Source organism: Planococcus citri, chromosome 1 (assembly GCF_950023065.1).
Source record: "Planococcus citri chromosome 1, ihPlaCitr1.1, whole genome shotgun sequence".
NCBI classification, from domain to species: Eukaryota; Metazoa; Arthropoda; class Insecta; order Hemiptera; family Pseudococcidae; genus Planococcus; species Planococcus citri.
In genome coordinates this window covers 68,753,279-68,771,027 of record NC_088677.1, presented here as the reverse complement: position 1 = coordinate 68,771,027, position 17,749 = coordinate 68,753,279, and the positions used below count along the sequence as shown (strand labels likewise).

The following is a 17,749-nucleotide window of genomic DNA, read 5'->3' as shown; positions in this document are numbered from 1 at the left end:
TGTCTGAGTGCCTGTCTTGTGAACTTCATTGGCGAGCTCATAATCATGATTCAATTGTTTATAAAATAATGGAAGATTACTAGACTGTTGACTCCAAATGGGTTCTGAAAAAGAAAACCGACATCCAGTGAGGGGAGGGAAGGGGGGAAGGGGAGGGGTGAAATATAAGGCGAGGTTTATACTGAAAGAATCTTTTTTAGTACTTAATTTGAGTCAAATATCAAGGCTAATTAAACCAATTGTTTCCCCAAAAATTTCATTTTATAAAAAAGTTTATTGCGATTTAGATCTGATGATTAGAAATTAATAATCCGTTTGTAGAGGGGTTTTCATCTTGCGAAAAAATTCCAACATTCGAAAATAAATTTTTTTTTACTAGGTACCTACTTCACCAGCAGCTCATTTCGATTCCGGTGTAATTCCAGGCAATAAGCCTATGATTGTGGGGTCATGTGGCCATCCAACGAAAAAGGAGAACGAGTCCGCACGATGAAAACGCGATTAAATGATGTATCTCAAACGAATGAGATGAATACTTCAAGATTTAGATATATCTTACGTAAGTTAAGGATTAATCCTCGTGGATATGCGTAATCTAGAATTTCTACTTTCAAAAATTCATACCAAACTTCATCGTTAGCAGATGTGACGATGAAAATGGCGTGAATTTTATTTACCGAATAGTCTGAAAAATCTAGTATTATTTTTAAACAATTCTGTCAGAATGTATTTCGTATGTGATACTTATTATTGATTTTTTATTGTTCCTGTTCTTTTTCGTTTATTGAAATTTTGCTTTTGGAATTGGAGTAAGTATAAGTTTATTTTTGAAAAAAAATCAGAAACTCAAGTTCCTAAAAAAAAGTTAGTTACATTATATTGATTTGAAATTTAGGCAATTTATAAGATTTTGGTGGGTTGTAATTTTTTTATAGGACGATTCGTTTCATCTACAGATCGATCAATAGACTTCTTCTGAAAAATCTACAAACAACATTTCCTAAAAATTGACCTGAACGTGAAACGAAACGTGCTATAAAAAAATTACAACCCACCAAAATTGTATACCTAAGTAAATTAAATTTCAAATCAAGATAATGTCATAAATTTTTTTATTTATGATGTTGAGTTTCTTAATACTTCAATATCAAAAGCAAAATTGCTACAAAAATAATATGCATCAAAAGATTGAAGAAGAGCGTTTATCATACCTTAAAAAAAATAATTAGTTGTTTATTTGAAGGAAGTGTTTAAGAATACATGGTTACTGAGTATCAGGAATTGATGGCTATTGAGTGTTGATGTTCTCGAAATTCTTATACTTAATAATTTTTGATGATGTAAATAAACAATTCTTATTTTGGTTTCGGTTGAGACACATCTTTTACTGAGTAGTTCCTAGATGTATATATATATCGACAGGTATTTCAATGTTAAGAAGGGTGGTTTCATTAAAGAACATCATTTTCCTTACCATAAACCAAAATTATTTTTTTTATTCATGAAAATATCAAAGGTGTCCGGGAAATGGTGGTACAAACGATTATAATCGGATACAACCGGGTAAGACCAAGACAGAAGGTATCTAATGTGAAGTTATGGCTCATCTTCAAAATGAAACATACAATTAATGTTTCAAAATACAAAAAAATCTCATTTTTACCAGGCAGGTTGGTAGTACTTTCAAAAATAAACAAAATTCCATTTTATGACTTTTTATCCAACTTGCAAATCGAAGCGAAGATTTTTGATTTTAAAAAATTTCAATAAAAAAATGAATACGAAAATCGAATACTAGGCACATTAAAAGTAAAACAAATTTTATTATAAATGTTTTTATTACTCTAAAATTCAAGGAATTATTGAACCTCAAAAATTGTAAATTGAATAAAAATTTTAGCAACACAAAAATTTTCAAGCTTTAAAAATTTCTTAAATTAAAAAAAAAAGATCAATAACAAAATTTGATTTATTATTTGATATAGTAATCATTTCCGCATTGATTTTTTTCACAATAATTTTTCAAAATTAAAAATCATTATGTACTCCCTTCAATTTGCAAGTTATGGAAAAAGTCATAATAAGTAGATGTAATTTTGTTCATTTTTCAAAGTATTAATGACCCTCATGATTAAAATTTGATTTTGGTTTTTGGATTCTGAAAACGTATTTTGCTTTTTCAATTTTGATGATAGGCCACACCTTATCGTAGTCGTACCCGATTGTATCAAAATCTGACTATCAAGACACACTTTTCTGTCCCCTACAGGTGCAACAAGCTCTGGAACTGGTAGACGTAATATCAACAGAAACCGTCCTCACCGGAGACTACCTTATGCACTGACGATAGGTCTCATCAGCGAACTGGAGGCAGCGTAAACAGAACGAACCACGAGTGTAGGCCGGACTTATAACGAAAATAAGTTGGTGGCAGAAACGAAAAATAGACTTCATTGTTACGTGACAGATAGTCAATATCGAAATGCGGTCCTGTTGGATCTGCATTTCAAGGAATACATCTTTTCGGAACCAACAGTATTGGACACAGTCATCAGCAACGTCAAGAGAGATCTGAGCGACCTTATGAGGGCAGCTGGAGATGCCCCTCCAGTTTTATTATTATTATTTTTTTTCAATTTTAGTATGTACCTACCCAATGTTAACTATTTTTATGTGCAAACAAGTTCCTATTATGTTTTGTTGTTATTTTTTAAACCAAGTTTCTTCAAGTGTTTCGTTTTAATTTTTTTAATTTCTCTAACGTTTCTTATAAATTAATGGCAGATATTTCTACACCTTTCTACATTTAAATAGGTAATGTAGAAATATGTGTTTAATGTTTATATGTATTATTTGAATGGTTTATCTACTTGTTAAATTACTTTGTCAATGCAGTAGTAAGAGATGGAGCCTCTTGGAATAGAAACATGTGGTCCCTTTTTGGAATATCTGTAAATCAAGTGGAATGCAAACATGTTATGGATGAGAGTCGTCCCCTAATGCCCCAAGCAAGAGGAGGACAGTACATTCAAATTTGTGGATGATATCAAAGTGTCAGGTACAACGTTCAGGGAAACCTTAGGTAGAATAAAGAAAGTATTCAGAAATTCGTGACAACGGTCTAAAAATGAATCCCATGAAAACACAGTTCTTCTGTGAGTTGACCAACCATCTCGGATTTATTCTCCAACAAAGGTATTGGAAAACAGATAGACAAGATGTAAAAACATACAAATAAATCATAAGAAGTGGGGTAAATCAACGTTAATTACAATTTCTGCATCGCTTGGTCGCATTACAGCTGTAAACAACCAAAATAAAAACTTCAAAGATGCAACAAAATGAAAAAGTAAAGGTATTGGAAAATGGATAAGACAAGATGAAAAAGATAGAAGAATTTGAGCACTATAAAAAAGAAGGAAAAGGTAGAAGAATTTGAGAAGAAGCATACAAAAAGAGGAGACTTCAAAGTTGACAAGAAAAATGATGCGTTAGCTCTTGTCAAGAAAACCAGTTTATACTCCCGACTTTATACCCAAGTACACTCAAATTGTAAATCCAATCAACCTTCTCACCAGGAGCACTGACCCTGCAGAGTGGAAGGAAGAACAAACTGCAGCTTTTGAGAAATTAAAAGCAAAAGTACCCTAAGGGTTTCAAACTTCATCACCCGCCTTAGGAAGATGATTTGTACTTGGATATACAATTATCTGAAGACGCTATGAATGGTGCTCTGTTCCATATGGTTGGAGATGGGAAATAAATAATAATGATCATTTCAAGTATTCTTAAAGATCACCAAAAGAAATTCACTTTATATGATAAAGAGATAATTTGTGTCTAGTAATGTGCATCAAGAAATTACAAAGATGGGTTCACAGATGTGTCATTCACATCAGAACAAACCTATACTCAATCACATGGAAATTCGACAATTCACCTCAAACCCACAGAAGGGCTGCAGGCTGGATTACAACATTAAACTGTCCAGTATCCAATAGGATATGAATTTTCTCCAACAAAGCCTTATAAATAAAGAGAAAGCGCCAAAATTGGAAATAAGACAATATCAAAGTAAACTATCTCGAAGGAAATGTTTCTAAACTTATGAGTAAACTCAGAAACTTGGTACAACATGATAAAGTATCTGATTTGAAATGTGAAAAAACCACGAGAAATATCAGAAGAGGAGGTACCTGCTAACAACAAAAAATAAGACATTCAAATAAAAAAGAAGCTGAAATCCCATATAAAAAAGAATGGGAATGATGAAATGATGCTGTATTGTATTCTAGACAATGGATTAACTGTTTCATATTTACCAGGAAAACTCGTTTATGACACCATCATCTACCTAGGCTGAATTTGTGAGTATGAGTATTGCTTGTAAGGAGATAGTAACCATGAAAGAATTGTGTAGAAGATTCAAATATGTTCAAACATGTGGTAAAGTTGAATTATAATTTTATAAGGAGGTTTGAAGTAGTAAAGAGCAATTTAAGATTAGAATTAATAAGTAAGTAATGTCACGTGTACAGTTCAGGTACAATATTATCACTCCAGTCTTTCCAAACCTTCTTCTGTTTGAATATTTCATACGGATTAAAGATCAGAGGAGCATATGAGAGATATCATATTGGCCTGCACTGTATACGTGATAAATACAGTAATAGTTGGCTGGTAAACTCTCAAGTTCAGCTTTATAAACAGTACACTTGCACTGTGTTGTCTATCTGGCAATGGCAATGATAAAAATAACTGAGTCAGAGCATTGAGCTGAGAGCTTTGGTTGTTGGTGATGACAATGATGATTCTGATATTGACAGCAATAATGAAGAAAAAGACATTTTAATTACATCAGTAAAATTATGATGAAGCCACTATATCTACACACTTGTAAAGGACGACAAGAAGTGATCTGCGAATGGATGATGATGCTGACATATTTTCGGAAGAGTCTTCTGATTCTGACTCATCTTTTGTGTCCTGGTGATCTTTTTATCTAGTTAAATGTGTCCCAGGCTTCTGGCTAAAAAAAGAAGTGGTTTAAATAAAATGGGTGTGAACCTGATTAGTAACAGTGAGGATATAACTGATGGATACAAACAAAAAAATGGTGAGAACCAGGCTGGTGAGAAAAGTAGTCTATCTGGTAGTGGCGATGATGAAAATAACCGCGTTAGGCTAGAGCTGAGAGCTTTGGTTTTTGTTGATGACAATGATGGTTCTGATGTTGACAGCAATAATGAAGGAAAAGATGTTTCAATGTACATCAGTAAAATGATGAAGATGGGCGATGCAAATAGAAAAATGATTCGATCAAATGATGATAAAAAGGCAGTTGCCAACTGTATTTTTTAAATATAATTTTCAATTTTATTTTTCAGATGCAATGATGATATGATCTGAATGTAATATTTATGGCTATTAAGTGAAAATTTCATTTTTTTTTATCCTGCATAAATCCACTGTTATTGCTCACATGCTTACTTCTACCCAGTAGGTAGGTATGTACCATATCTAATTCAAATTTTATTCATGTTCCAAAACAGATGGTAACTTTTTTCTTAAAATTCGATACTAATGGTCAGTGGTTCAATGCCATGGTGCCTACTTGGCTTTCTCTTATGCATTCTTAAATACCTCTAGCCGGATTCCTCGTGATGAAAATTCAATTACTTTGATTTTTTCGTCTTCCATTGCATTTGATAATTTAATTGTAATATACTAAGTAAGTATTTTACTTTGCGGTAAAAGAAAAAATGCCAGGATGAAGAGTGAGTACAATTTCCTACCTACTTCTGATTACATAACTTTTTTCATAAAATGTAGCGTATTCTTTTCATAAATTCAACTCATTCCGGGTTATTCTACACACCACCAGGCAGTGATGCCATAACATAATTTTTTCCCGTTATTTTGTTACACAGATAATTCCATTACGTTATGTTTTCCGTTTATCGTTATTTTACCATTTCGTTTTTCCATTATTTCGTTTCGCCCCCAGGGCCCCTGGGGGGGAGGGGGATATTGACAAAAGAAAATTTGAACCACGGTACCTCTAAAACCCAATTCCAGTACATATTTTTTTTTTTTCGAAAATATATCTGCATGAATAGGTGTATTAAAATTAGTATTTTTTTCAAATTTTTTCTCGTATTGAACCATTAAAAATAAAGTTTCACGGTACCACCAAAATAAGAGATAATGCCAGTGACGCAATTTTGCAATTTTGTATGGGGCCTTCAAAAAGAATATGAAATCAAAGAAATTTTGGAAACCCCAATTTTGGGGTCATAGAAATTGTGAGAGGGGTGCCTATGGCCCAAAAATTGGGAATTCAAGAAGTTGGTTTTTGGAGGTCCGCATGCAAAATTTTGCAGATCGCTTTTTTTGGTGGTGCCATGACACAAAAAACACAATTTTGAGTGTTTTCTGAGTTTTTAAAGATGACCCATCTGGAAGGAAAATTTGAAAAAAAAAACAATTTAGGTAACTCATGCTGGGGTGCGTTCACTTTGCATGTTGAAATCGGGTATACTCGATTTCGTTAGGTGTACACAAAGCATCAGCCAATCAGACTTTTTCGTTCTTTGAAAGATTCTGTTCGAGTTTTCATCACAGTGATTTCAATTTAAAAATAAAAATAAATTGTTGGCTGCCGCATTATCCCTCGCTAATTTTCAAAAAATATTGTGTGATAACTTTGTAGGTACTTGATTATCAAATTTTAATTACATCTATATCAAATATATGTACATATATTATGTCGTCAATCTCGTCATCTTCAGAAAATGCTGATACAGAAGATAAAATTGATTTTGAAAATGAAAAATTGACAGATGTGTTAAATGTGGATTTTTCAGAAAATAATTAGGCGGTGTAAATTATTATTTTTTTTTTTTATGTATCTTTATTATTTATTGTACTGTTCAAGTTTCCACTGCAACCCTTCCGGCTCAAACACCTACTCCGAGTCAGATACCTACTCAACAGTATACTGCAACAGCTACTCCTCATTCATCTATCCCTTCTACCCCTCGTTCATCAAGCGCTTCTACCAGTTCTACCCCTCGTTCATCTAGCGTTTCTACCCAGTCAGCACCGATTACGCCGTCCCCTTCTACTTCATCCTCCGCATCTTCAACCTCAACTGATTCGACTTCAAACACATACACAGAAGTCGTTCTGTGATTGCGCTGCTGAGTAATAATGAGCATTGCAGACAGATGAGGCACGAGTAAACTATGCAACGGCAAGATGCTGCGCTTGCAGTTTTGGGTACACTAGCGGATGCCATGGATGTTGTATTGAAGTCACTTCCTTCGAATAAATGAGATAAAGTATTTTGCGTTTAATGAACATAATCTTGAGAATTTCAAACGTTGATATTTTTTTAATTTATTAGGAAATAGGTATACTCAAATACCAAGTAGGTACGCATATGATTAAAAAAATACGAGAATATAATTTACAAAATGTATAATTTATTAGATAATATTTCTATAAATAAATTCTTCAAATAAGGCGTCTCTTCTTACAAAATTTTGGTAAAGAATTATAATGTTACTCAAAGTCTCAAAATTCCTATCTCTTTCTTGTAGCATATCACGTATGTGGTCATCATCCGTGAGACATGCATTATGAAGCACACAACACGCGATTATGGACAAGTTGATGAGGTCAATGCGTGACATGTTTAGTAGGGTGGTCCTTATTTTTGAAGTTGGGGTTTTTTCCGCTCCCACCCACTAGAGTGGTGACCACGGGTGAGAAAATAATTCCCTATTTTTTATTTTTTCCATCTTCGAAAAATTCAGGCTGCGGTGGGCCCCTCAATTTTCAAAAATTTGAAAAAACCTAATTCCAAGAAAAATGTTTGAAATTTCAAAATTTCGAGTTCCATCATCTCTAGAAGGTCCTTTTTGAGTAAAACTGCCTCTCATGGCGATTTTAGCCCCCTCCCATGAAAACCAAGCTGACCCCCTCCCCCAGAATAGCTGAAATTCGTAGATATATTATGTGAGATGTCCTAAAATTGGTTGTTTTTGGTCTTTCCTCCTTCCAACCCCACAAAGTGGTGTCCTTTGGTGAGAAAATAATTCCCTATTTTTTATTTTTTCCATTTTCAAAAAATTCGGGTTGCGGTGGGCCCCTCAATTTTCAAAAAATTGAAAAAAAAATTCAAAGAAAAATTTTTAAAATTTCAAAATTTTGAGTTCCATTGTCTCTAAAAGGTCCCTTTTGAGTAAAATAAGACTCTCATGACGATTTTAGCCCCCTTCCACGAAAACCAAGCTGACCCCACCAGAATATCTGAAATTTGTATTTTAGCTTTTCTGGTGGGGGTCAGCTTGGTTTTCATGGGAGGGGGCTAAAATCGCCATGAGAGGCTTTTTTACTCAAAAAGGACCTTCTAGAGATGATGGAACTCGAAATTTTGAAATTTCGAAAACTTTTCTTTGAATTAGGTTTTTTTCAAATTTTTGAAAATTGAGGGGCCCACTGCAGCCCGAATTTTTAGAGAATGGAAAAAATAAAAAATAGGGAATTATTTTTTCAGCCGAGGTCACCACTTTAGGGGGTGGGAGCGGAAAAAAATCGCACATTTTTTTTGCCATGTAGTTAAGGACCACCCTAATGTTTAGATATCTAAGTCGACGCCAGCGACGTATCTACAAAGTACAATGCACAAACCAATTTATTATTAAAAATTCTGAAGTCTCATAAACTAAAGGAACGAATTTGAGCATCATTGAAGTTTGTTTATACCTAAATTTCCAATTTGAAATCGAGTATACTCGCTTTCAACATGCAAAGTGAACGCACCCCAGATATATTTTGGAAAAAAAAAAAAATTCATGTGCTTGAATTAGGTCTAGAGAAACGACGATTACAAATTTTCTTTTGTCAATACTTATCTCCCCCCCCCCCCGAGCAAACAATTTTTGAAAAAGCTCACTTTGCTAAAATCATGTCTTTCTTCATATACTCGTATTTTGGGTTAATTCAAAATTTTTCATTCAAAACTCGTTCACGCATAGGAGGTGAGGTGGGGAATTTTTTTTGCTCCAATATGTTTCATCAAAATTTCAAAAATCCGAGGACAGGGTGAAAATACTTTTGCGAACGTAGTTTCATGTTCATTTAATAAAAATCAATTTTATTAAATAAAATGATGAGTGCTTCTTCCGGAGATGGATCTGGTGACGCCGAATCAATTATTAAAGATAGAGACGAAATCTATTCAGGAAGTGATGATACGTTCCTCCGAGATGATATTTTATCAGTAAGTTTATTCAAAATCCCATATGTAAGATTTTGAAAACTCTTTTCCATTTCTACATCCTCTATTTTTCGATTTGGTCTAAAATAACTTTGTCTTCTCTCTTTGGATTCTTGATACATTTCGACGCGAATTCTTTGATAGGTATTTGAAATTTAGAACATTCGTAACTTTGATATTTTGAATATTTGCAATTTGAAGTACATACGACTTCGATTTTACAAATTCATTCTTTAGTTGAAAAATAAATTCAAAAAACTTGGGGATAGAAAAATCTCTGATCTTCAAACAAATTTTCAGATTTGAACTATATCTCTATTTTCAATTTTTGAGTTTGCGAATAGTAATTGGTAAACATTAACACGACCCTCGTATCCTTCCCCTTCACTAAGATGACACCATCGACGAATTTACAAAAGCTCCAATTTGGCTCGGTCGAATCTCTTTTGATAGCCTCGTGCCTGCGAAAAAAATATGTAGATTAACTCGTCAATCGATCCGACGGCGCTACCAGTATTACATTAAAAAAGAAAAAAAAAGATGATTCTTTTTCTCGTTGCTTTTTTCTCTCTCTCTGTCGTTTGATAGTGCTGATGTTGTTAATGTATTCTGCGAAAAGTACGCAGCAGTAAAGTTTGTTCAGCGTAAATTCGTTAAAAAGTAATTATGAAATTTTCATCTTTACGATGTGCATAGTCCACCCCATAAATGTAGGTACGAGCGACAGGTACGAGTAGATTTACTAATAAGAGTAAACTTTGTTTTAAATAAAAGTAATTTCAACGCCGAGAGACGATGTGTCATATATCGTCGTTCGTCGTCTTGCTCGTACACATTTTCGATCATCAATTACCTACCGTCCCTTAGAGTAATTTCTATTTCAATCCGCATTAGCGCACATATTCGTAAAATTGCCAACTAAATCGATAATCCATTCGAGAGAAAAAAAACCATGGATTTTTTTCATCACTTTACCAACCATAACTTCTCCATTTATTATTCTCAGTCAAAGTCAGAGATGTTAATTTTTTTCTATTTCTTAAATTCCACGTACTCTTCATTTCCCTCACCCTCCTGGTATGCTGCGGTTCCCATGTTTACACGAGTAATAGTATTCGCTAAGCGACGCCAGTAAATCCTCATCTCCACAGTCCTGTCATCACCGTTCATCATTCCTCTTATCTCTCAGGTCGCGAAGAAAAACGTGATGAAAATTCCACCTCGAGCGACTCGCAGAGCAGGCAGGGGGGGTTGAAAGAGTGGAAAAAATTGCCCTTCTTTCAACGAGTTCATTATAAACAATAGAGAGGGAAAACATGGAATATAACGACGAACGCAGGCAGACCCGAGAGCCATCGAACGTTTTTCTTGTTTTCCGACGCATCTTCTGGTTCAATATTTATATTGCAAATCGTTTATACTCGTAGTACGTAAGCGAACAGAAGAAGAAATTCTCGTTGTATGATTTGTGTGGAAATTGTCGGTCGGTGGCGCGAGAGACGTTATTTCCAACCAAATTAACATCACAAAGGCGAAATTTATTTACATGAAGAATAAATAAGATGAAGAAGGAAGCAAAGGAGAAAAAAAAAGCAGAAACGAACCAGCGATGCTGTTTTTTCCTCGTAGTCGTCGTTGCTGGCACACGCTTAATTTATTTTTACCAGAAAAAAAAAGACGAAAAAAAAGGGCCAAGGGGGAGTAAAAATGTTTTGTGAAGTGAGTTTGCTCGAGACAACGTTTCGGGTATATCTTTTTACCAACCGTCTCTCTCTTTCTTTCGCTTTGAACTGTACGAAGATGGATGAAGGTTTGAAAGAGAATTTCGTAGATAATTTTATGCGTGCTCGAGCACCATAGAAGGTAATCGTTTAAGAAGGTTGATTTTAGAAGAAAAAAAATTAAGTAAGTATACAAAAAAAGAAGAAAAGAAAAAAAGGGTAAAAAAGAAGAAAGGACCGTCGCCGAATTAAAGCGTAAGAATTAAAACGCGAATATTTTCACGCTACGATGCTTTTGAAATTGAACGAGTGTCGAAATATACGCATCGCAAATGGTGGGATTTATTTTGATTTAATGGATCTGTCGTTCACCGTAAAGATAATGGAACCAGTGTCGATGGTATCGAGTATATTGAATAAATTTTTAACCAATTTTTTTGTCGCTTGTTTTTCATCACGAGTTGATTGTAATCGACTGAAAAGTGGGAAGCGAGTTGATAATCTTCTGAGTCTTTTTTTTTTCAAATGGATTTCATCATTTTAAAAAATTGTTTTTTGATAATTCATTAAAAATAGTTCGCTATGTTTCTGAGAGCAGAATTTGGGAAAATATGGAAGGAGGAAGGGGGGGGGGTATTTGCTCAAAACCCATTTCATGATCTAAAATCTTTTTTAGAATTTCTTGACTCACCCAAAATAAAACACGAGTCACAAACGACCCCCCCCCCCTCAGAAATTAGGTAAATTGCACTGATTTTTTGATAAAGACGAATTAATACTTTTGATATCATTTCTGACAAAGCTCATTTTGTGGGCGAAAAATTAACGAGAGAATTCGCCTAAAATAGAACAAACCATATTTTGAATCGTTCGCGAATGATTCATCCCAAAATGATTCTTTCGTTCATATCAATTTCTAACAAAAATTACTCTTTTTTCGCTCCTGTATTTAGTCACGTGACCGATTCTTGAAGTGACATTATAATTTGTTCACAGAAACCAAATTTTTCAACTCGTTCATGAACGATTCGTTTAAAAAGCAAATACAATATGTTCATACATTGCATAAAATCTTCGAGAAATAAAATGAACATAACATAAGAGAAATGCATTAGGATCAGAAAAGAACTACGGTTATTGGAAATTGAGCGAACTAGTTTTCGAGTCGTTCGCGAATGATTCACTTCGAAAATGATTCTTCCGTTCGAATTTGCACGCAAATGAAATGATGATATCGTTCATTGATCAAGTAGTGTGAAAATACATAAAAAACACTCGATATTCTAACTCGTTCGCGAACGATTTGATTTGAAAAAAATGGTGTCACAATGCAATCTTTAATTGAAAATCAAGATGAACATATACATATTTTAAACGGTTCTGAGAAAAACTCCATCCGTAGAAAATGATTAAGTACGGCTAGATAAATAATTTCAGATTGGATTGGAGCAACAAATTATCAAGTGGTTCGCGAATGATTCATTTTGAAAATGATTTTTTCGTTCATTCGTGATCGTGAACGAACCTTTTCAAAACAAAACGAATCGAACAAGTTTCTGTGAGAAATCAGACAAACAAATATTTTCAATCATTGAACATGAAAAAAATTACCGACAGAAAATGCTGACGAATGAAAACTGAGAAAGGTTCAACGAACGAGTCGTTCGTGAATGATTTGTTTCAAGAAACGATTTCATTTTTCAGCCGCATAAAACGATGACGAATCAGTGCTAAAAATCAGATTCAGATCATGAGGTAATCGCAATAAAAGATGGGCCAATGCATCAGACGATACTTGGTTTTTGAGATCGTTCGCGAACGATTCTTAAGAGAAATTACATTTTAAAAAAGACGAGCAAATTTTTTCAATAGTTCTAGATCTAGATAGAAGAATCCATTTGCAGAACTGAATTATCAGAAATTCAACCGAACAGTTTTCAAGTCGTTCGCGAATGATTCACTCTGAAAAAGGATTCTTTTTTTCTTACTTATTCCTGAAAATAATGATCAATTGATACCAATGAACTCGTATGACTCATCATGTGGCAGCAGTACGTTCTAAGAGGAACGACTACATTTTTTCGACAACCTTCGGATCTTGTATTCTAAATCGTTGATGGTGATAATTTTAATTAACACAAGTCACAAGTTATTTAAAAAATGAGACGCGGTTTAGTTCTTACATACCATACTTACTGCCATGACACTGGTTTGATATTAAAAGTGAAACAACTGCTCATTTCGGTACAGAGACAAGACTTCGTTGAATATGAGGTAAAATTATGAATATTGGACTTCAAGTGATGAGTGATTTGAATTTTGAACATTCAAAATAGTAATGATTGGCAATTTACTTTTTAGATTCAGACGAGAATGCGATATTATCAGAGGGAAGGCAAAAAGTTACGACCAGTTAATGAAAATAATCTGCACCAGAGTCAGCTAACAAGTGGTTGGATGAGGATTAAGGTAAATTGATATAATTATAGTTCTCTCTTTACCCAGGGATGCCGCCAATACTATCGATTGTTAATTGATTAATTTTTCCGAATTATCACGATTATTCTGATATCACGATAGTAACAACTTGCTATTATGCAACAGGATATTAACGATTTACTACTACTTTTAGGGCATATTTTTGAATAAATCGATGATATTTCGAAAGGAAAAACTTCAAGCTTCAAAATGAATTGAATAATGTAATTATTCATCGGATATTTGAAAAATGAAGCCCTTGTAGCTTATTTTCCCTTAGTTTTGAAATACATCCTTTTGTAGCGACTCGCCTTCAGTGTGAAAATTGACAAACTTCAGTTGAACATTCATCTACTCAGTAATATCCGATGAATAATTTATTATAATATTCAATTCATTTTAAAGCTTGAAGTTTTTATTATCTATCATCAATTTATTTAAAAAATATGCCCTGGCTAGAAGTCGGAATAAAACGTTGATTTCCTGTTTCATAAGAGCGATCCTTGCGCCAAAGATCGCGATAATCATGATAGCTCGTTTATTCAATCAATCAATTCAATTATCACGATATGTAATATCGTCGGCATCCCTGCCTTTACTTACACCACACAGGTAGATCACATAGATCGTCTAATCAAAGTATTTTGTAGCTATATTATAGATGTGATGATCATTTAAGAGCCAAGTTGACTACATTTGATACAGAGGTTTCTGTTGGGCTGAACTTGGTGAAGGCAGTTCTCAAAGTTTTTAGCTCTATGTATGATGATGAAGAAAGCCGTGTGATGGAACGGAAATATCTGCGATGGTGTAGATTTTGTATTGATAAAATTCGAAGTGGATGGTAATGTTTAAACTTAATTTTCTTCAACTGTATGTGAGAATAACAAACCCTAACATTTTCCTTGTATGCCGAATTGCCAATTGTCATGATTCAATTTTTAAAAAACAACCTTTTTTGTAAAAATCATCCTACTCGCACGATAACCGAATAGGTACAGTCATTCAAGATTTGAAAATTCGACTTAGAATAAATAAATCTCAATCACTAAAAATTATCAAAAATTTTGAATCATTTTAAAGTCATAATTTCTCAAAAACCTCACGAATTGCCATATTTTATCAAGATCCTACCATATTGTCTTAAAACGTACTGCTGTAAAAGCACGTCGAGAACCCAGATTTGATTTCAGCAACTCGTTCGAGAACGATTCATATTAAATTAAAAATTCGTTCAAACTCATTTTTGAGGAATCAGACAAATGACTCGAATTCAATTATCAAGAAAACATTCATTTTCTGATAATAAATTCTGATTCAAGTTCTCGGCAATCGTAATTATTGAAAAGAAAAAATACTTAAGTACTTGTTAAGATTTATTTACATATTAATTTAATAAATTCGATGAAAAGATTAATTGATCAATCTTTGTTTTGAAAATGATGTGCTGAAGAACACAGAGTGACCCAAAAGTCAGTATTTTGATTTTCACGTTTTATTTGTTCGCAAATAAATCAAAAACAAAATGCGATTTGAAAGAAAACGTCATGTTTCCAAAATTTTTTTAAATGGGCCAACCCTTTCTATCTTATAGCAAACAATCTCATAACACTAATGCTAGACGTGAATCGTATACGTAACGGTGGAGGCGTTACAGATGCAACGGCAGCGGTGTTATTGAACATTATGAACTACATTTCGAATCAACTAGACGCCCTTGAAATTGAGGAATCAGACAAATGACTCGAATTCGATTATCAAGAAAACTTTCATTTTCTGATAAAAAATTCCGATTAAAAAAATCGTGAAAGATTCGTTCAGAGAAAAAAATTCTACTGTTCGTCCCTTACCATGATAATGCGTCACATGAATTGATCATATTTTCTTTTCAAGGAATGAAATGAAACCTACTCGTTGCAAATATGTTTTCAAACCGATTGGATATTTTTCACGATTGTGAAAAAAATCACACACAAAACCAGCAAAGCTAAAAAAAAATCGTCAGAAATAATGAACCGGTTTGCGAGTCGTTCTCAAATGATTTACTTTGAAAATGATTCTTTTGAACAACAATTTTTGGAGAAATGAAGAAAGGAGTTTTACCAATTTATCAAGGCAAAACCTATCGATTGATGAACAAAAAAAAGCAAAACATCGAAACGAAACCGTAAATGTCACCGTTTGAGCCGTGTTTTTGTGGCTCTACTGTTTTTTCATATGGGCAATGTCGTTCTTCGTCTTGTGTTCCTTTATTGAATGAAAAATGCAAAATATACACGATTTTATTTCGATTGCGTCATTAGCATATTATTGATCTTAATCAGATAATTTTTTTCCGCGCAATTGTTGGCTGTTTTTGAAAGATCTTTCCTTTCCAAACATATGAACAAAATAAATATGCATTTCTAGATTTTTATCTTGTACTGTGTTTGTTGTTTTATTTCGTAAATTAAATATTAAATTAATTCTTTAATTTATAAAATAGAATCATTAAATAAAAAATATAAATAAAATTTAAAAAAAATAATGGAAATGGAAGAGAATAATAACATCATCAGTTTGTTTTCCTCTGATGAGGAAGGGGATTCGTTATGTTTGCAAGTAGACTTGACGAACTCGGAAGAAAATCACCTCAAAACGGAAGAGAATGAAGAAGTGTAATTATTTTTTGTTTCACTAAATAGGTATTGATTTTCTAATTGATTTTTAGTTTGTTTTCCTCTGATGAGGAAGGAGATTCATCGTGTTTGAAAATGGTATTATCAGACTCTGAGTCCGAAAAAGAAAATGATCTCGAATTGCTCGAAAGAAAAGTAAAAAAATTAGAAGAGGAGGAAATAAAGTAATTATTTTTGTTTCCCTAAAAAGTACCTACCTAATTTTGATTTTCTAATAGATTTAAATCCAACAGGCAGAAACGGTCGCTCTCTATGTTGAACGAGGATTTTGTGGACGTTTGTCACCAGTATGATAAGCTATTTGAAAATAATAAAAAATTAGAAAAAGAATACGGTGACCAGGTATTTAAATGCAGACAGCAAAACGAAGAAATCATCGAACTCAAAAGCTTATACTTGATAAATACAAAAATCATGCACTGAAAATTTCTGTAATTATTTAAATAACTGATTTCATTTACGTTTTTCTTTTTAGAAAATTAGTCTACCGTTAGTCACTTATTTCATTAATATAGGTATAAACAACTGATTAATTCATTCACGTTATTTTTTTTTTTTTATATATCACATCTCCTTTTGTTAACGACCCCCAATTGTGGATTTTAGCCCCCCCAAATGAGGTTTTTCGCTCCTACTTCCCGAAATTGTGGTCCTAGCCCAAAAATGGAGATCTATAAAAGTTGTTCTAAGTTAAATTTCCTATCAGATGAGCTATGAACCAACTTCCTCCCCCTAAGGGGGGTGGACCTTCAGTCAATTTCAAGTGAATTTGCGTTGAATAGAAAAATGCGGGGGTGAAATTTGAATTTTGGTATACTGGTCTATTTTTGTACCCTGAACACGAATCCGTGGATTCCGCACCTGTCCCAAGTGATTTTTCCCCAAAATGTGGATTTTAGCCCTCCCCAATGAAAATTTTCAGCGGTTTTTCACCCCTACCTCCCGAAATTGTGGTCCTAGCCCAGAAACGGGTTGTATAAAAGTTGTTCTAAATCAAATTTCCTATCAGATGAGCTATGAACCAACTTCCTCCCCCCATGGGGGGGTGGACCTTCAGTCAATTTCAGATTGATGTAAAGAACATATTTCATACCTATCATGGCTCAGATTCAAAAACCCGCTATATTTGATTGAGTCCAGCTCCACCCCTCCTTGGGGGGACGAAGTTGGTTCATAGCTCATATGATGGGAAATTTGATTTAGAACAACTTTTATCGACCCCATTTTTGGGCTAAGTAAGACCACAATTTTAGGAGATAGTGGTGAAAAACCTCATTTGGGGGCAAAATCACTCGGGACAGGTGGGGACTCCCCGGATTCGTGTTCAGGGTACAAAAATAGGCCAGTATACCAAAATTCAGTCCCCCCCCCATTTTCCTATTCGGTAATTTTTTGAAATTGGCTGAATGTCCACCCCCCATGGGGGGACGAAGTTGGTTCATAGCTCATCTGATAGGAAATTTAATTTAGAACAACTTTTATAGACCCCATTTTTGGGCTAGGACCACTATATTTCGGGAAGTAGGGGCGAAAACCCTCATTTGGGGGGCTAAAATCCACAATTGGGGGGAAAGCTCACTAGGGAC

At 33.9% G+C, this 17,749-nt stretch overlaps 2 protein-coding genes across 2 annotated transcripts in view; one reads left to right on the top strand and one right to left on the bottom strand.

Annotated features, from left to right (window-relative positions):
• The window catches only part of LOC135833157 (neuroglobin-like), a 255,048-nt gene that overhangs the window by 35,460 nt on the left and 201,839 nt on the right, over positions 1-17,749 (bottom strand). The window lies entirely within an intron of this gene.
• Positions 13,036-16,586, top strand: LOC135843082 (uncharacterized). Its single transcript, XM_065360829.1, has 5 exons — positions 13,036-13,281; positions 13,369-13,476; positions 14,136-14,329; positions 16,196-16,327; positions 16,397-16,586. Exons 1-5 carry the CDS (start codon positions 13,168-13,170, stop codon positions 16,584-16,586), a joined length of 738 nt encoding a protein of 245 aa, XP_065216901.1. The 5' UTR covers positions 13,036-13,167.